Here is a 1,839-nt window from a genome sequence, read left to right on the forward strand (position 1 = left end):
GCCAGTACATTATTTATAGTTAAAGGCCGATTAGAGACCTGGACCTCTCTGATTTAATAGTGCCACGTAATTTGGATTCATCGTGGCCCTCTCTGGACTTTGCTCGATTAATACAAACACAAATCTTTGAAACAAGTCTAACCACATTCATGAATCTGCTCTGGGGTAATTCTGATGGTTTAACAATGCAAATTTTTTGCCGAAAGACTCTGCCCTTTTACTTCAGAGGTTAGAGTTACATAGAACCAGACTCTTTGGTATATGCAAAGCAATTCCAACTCATTTCCCCTCCAATCTGCTCTAATTATGTATAGATTTCCACATCCTCTCTGCCATCTCAAAATTATGCTTTATGCCAACTCATTCTTCCTGGAATGTAAGTGAATCAATTAGGCGAACGTTCACTAAAAGGTTTTGGACAAAGTTAATGCTCGTGTGCTAGCATTCCCAAGCTGCCTTTCCCAGTTTCACCATTTTGCAAGTAAACCTCCAGCGAGACACCGGAGGATGTTGACAATGAGGATGTAACCGCTGCCTTTATTGCAAAATAAACCATTGAATAAAAAGCAATGAACCCTTGCAATGAAGTATTTTCAATAATTTAAAGATTTAGAGAAACAAAATGTACACATAACAGATTGTAGTGATGGACGATTGGTCTGAGATAGAGTTACAGAGGACAGAAGCTTCGCCAGACCTCACGTCTCTCTGTCATAAGTCTAATGGGGATCCCCAAATCCTAAAGACATCATCGGACATTGATGAGTGAACGTTGAGCATTGACAGGTATGGGCGGTCATTACCTAGCGGTACCACTGAGCTGGGTTAAGTACTCACGCAGTTCTTTAGCTGCTTGGAAGCGGCCATACCGCTTTTTGGGGTTGGCGCACTCATCCAAAAGAGCTTCAAGCTGGCTGTCTTTGGCTATGTGTGGTGGGGGGTCATGAAGAAGTCCGCCGGAGCTGCCCCGCCATGTAGCATATCGTGAAAGCAAATTTTGACAGATGGCATAATAGTTGTGGTCCACTGTGACCCGTGAGCACAACATGTCTTTAGAGAAGGAAAGACAGGCCTCCTTGTCGCACTCCTCAAACTTGCTCTCATACCAGACGTCGTAGTTCTCAGGCTTATCTAGAGGAAGATGACAGAAACAAGTAAAACTGCAGCAAAGTACAGAATTGAATTTTTTGTAAAGAATATAACAAGTTTCAAACGAACTGGGTCAATGGTGTTTTTTTATCTTTAAATGTATTTATTTAAAAAAAAAACATGAATGCAATTCAAACATACAACTTGGTGATACACACCAACTTAAACATGTTTTTAAACACTAAATTAAATTTTGTGTTGATATTTGTACAAAAAATGTGTCAGGATGATGCAACTGTCCTGAGATCACAATGGGAAATTGTACATCACTCATATCATTTCTTAGAATTTGTTATGTAAAACTACTTCTGGAGAACTACCACATCTTGAAAAATATTAAGGCTGGGTATTGACACAAATTTGATTCGATTCAATTTAGATATATAGTAAATGGCAAATTTTCTCAAGGAAATGAAATCTCTCAACTAATGGTCCCTTCACATACTGTGTCTGTTTCTCAGTCAGATAACCTTATTGATGCAGTTGCCTTGATTCTTCAATTATATCAATGGATTTCAAGAATATCGGCTTGTCCAACAGCCTATAAAACTCCCTATCCTGCAACTGCCGCATAGCTTCCCTAATGTACTGTTCCCTGTCCATCACTACTACTACCACACTACCCTTATCCGCTGGCTAAATTACAACCCTCAACCCTTTCAAGACCTCCCAATCCCCTGTGTACCTCCC

At 40.0% G+C, this 1,839-nt stretch overlaps 1 protein-coding gene across 2 annotated transcripts in view; it reads right to left on the bottom strand.

The window, feature by feature from the left end:
• Positions 1–521: 521 nt before the first annotated feature.
• The window catches only part of dipk2ab (divergent protein kinase domain 2Ab), a 49,142-nt gene continuing 47,824 nt past the window's right edge, over positions 522–1,839 (bottom strand). For both annotated transcript variants that reach the window (XM_039666509.2, XM_039666510.2), the window contains exon 4: positions 522–1,131. In XM_039666509.2, coding sequence (XP_039522443.1) covers positions 800–1,131 — 332 coding nt within the window. In that variant the 3' untranslated portion in view covers positions 522–799. The remainder of the gene's footprint in view (positions 1,132–1,839) is intronic.

Source organism: Pimephales promelas, chromosome 22 (assembly GCF_988280905.1).
Source record: "Pimephales promelas chromosome 22, fPimPro1.hap1.1, whole genome shotgun sequence".
Taxonomy (NCBI): Eukaryota; Metazoa; Chordata; class Actinopteri; order Cypriniformes; family Leuciscidae; genus Pimephales; species Pimephales promelas.